The sequence below is a fragment of the Apaloderma vittatum genome, unplaced genomic scaffold, assembly GCF_000703405.1.
Source record: "Apaloderma vittatum isolate BGI_N311 unplaced genomic scaffold, ASM70340v1 scaffold7495, whole genome shotgun sequence".
NCBI classification, from domain to species: Eukaryota; Metazoa; Chordata; class Aves; order Trogoniformes; family Trogonidae; genus Apaloderma; species Apaloderma vittatum.
This window is the reverse complement of record NW_009718711.1, coordinates 39,497-40,669: the sequence shown is the minus strand read 5'-3', so window position 1 is coordinate 40,669 and position 1,173 is coordinate 39,497. Positions and strand designations below refer to the sequence as shown.

Below are 1,173 nucleotides of genomic sequence, written 5' to 3'. Positions count from 1 at the left end.
CGACACTGCTGCAGCTCCCACTGCCTCCCACCACGCCACAGCCGCCACGGTCTCGCTCTTGAGACGTCTTCTCACTTATCTGGAGAGGAGAAAGCAGACGCACGCTGAGGGAAGCTACCGGCTAACCCCCAGGGCCCGTATGAGGGCAGCATTTGCACCAAAGCTCCAGCTCAGCCCAGGAGCAGCTCGTGACCCAGGATGGGGATGGCCCCTGCATGCCTGTCGCCAGCTCCAGGTCTGAGGACAAGCATCACCCGATTGCTGCAAGGCTTGGAGGAGCCTCAGTGCTTCTCCAGGGCAGCCCTGCCCACAGGGCACTGTGTTATGGGTTCACCCCACAGCCTCAGCTTTCCTAGAGCAGCACGAATGGCGAAAACCTGGCTGAGTTGCTCCAGGAACCTTCCCGAAGCTCCTGCAAAAGAGCCAGGCCGAACTAGTGCCTTCCTGATCCTCACCGTGGGCGATTTGCTCTTGTAGTGGCTGGCGTGTTGCTGCAGGATGTCCAGGGCCTTGGATTCTGAGCTGGATTTACAACTCACGCTGGGGCTGGCTCGGGACTTGTCGCCATCGTCAGTCCCGGACGCCTTGCTCCCATACGGGGAGAAGGAATAGCTGGAAGGTAGGTATGATCCTGGGAGGGGAGAAAAAAGCAGTCAGGGAACGGGGAGCCCTCGGGTGGCCCAGCTGGGAGCAAGATGTCCCGCAGCAGCCCTCCCACACTCCAGATGCAGGGACAGACCGCGAGAAGATACCAGCTTCCTTACCTGGGTAATTCTGCATCATGACGGTGGGCATGGCCCGGTAGCTGGGGTGGTTGGGGTCGTACGACTGGCTGTAGGAGTAGCCATGCATGTAGGGGATGTAGGACTGATGCTGCGTGAGGGGCGAGGACACAGGGACGTGGACGCTGGGTCTGGGGTCCTTCCCCACCATGCGAGCCTCCTCGGTGGGGGTCAGTTTGCACTCGGAGCTGCTGCTCTCCTTGCCATCCTCCTTCGACGTGGCTTCTTTGCTTCGGTTTCTTTCTTCCTTCAGCTTGCGGTCCCTCTCCTCTTTCCACCGCTCATCCTCTGTCTTGATGTCTGAGTACTTTGCCGGGTACACATAGGTCCACATCCGCGGCTCAGCTTCCTGCAAGAATCAGCCAACCGTCAGAGTGGCTGGGGGTCCCCG

At 60.2% G+C, this 1,173-nt stretch overlaps 1 protein-coding gene across 1 annotated transcript in view; it reads right to left on the bottom strand.

The window, feature by feature from the left end:
- Window positions 1-1,173, bottom strand: part of ZNF609 (zinc finger protein 609) — a 31,533-nt gene that overhangs the window by 318 nt on the left and 30,042 nt on the right. Inside the window, 3 exon segments of the mRNA XM_009870341.1 lie at window positions 3-79; window positions 456-631; window positions 765-1,131. Coding sequence (XP_009868643.1) covers window positions 3-79; window positions 456-631; window positions 765-1,131 — 620 coding nt within the window.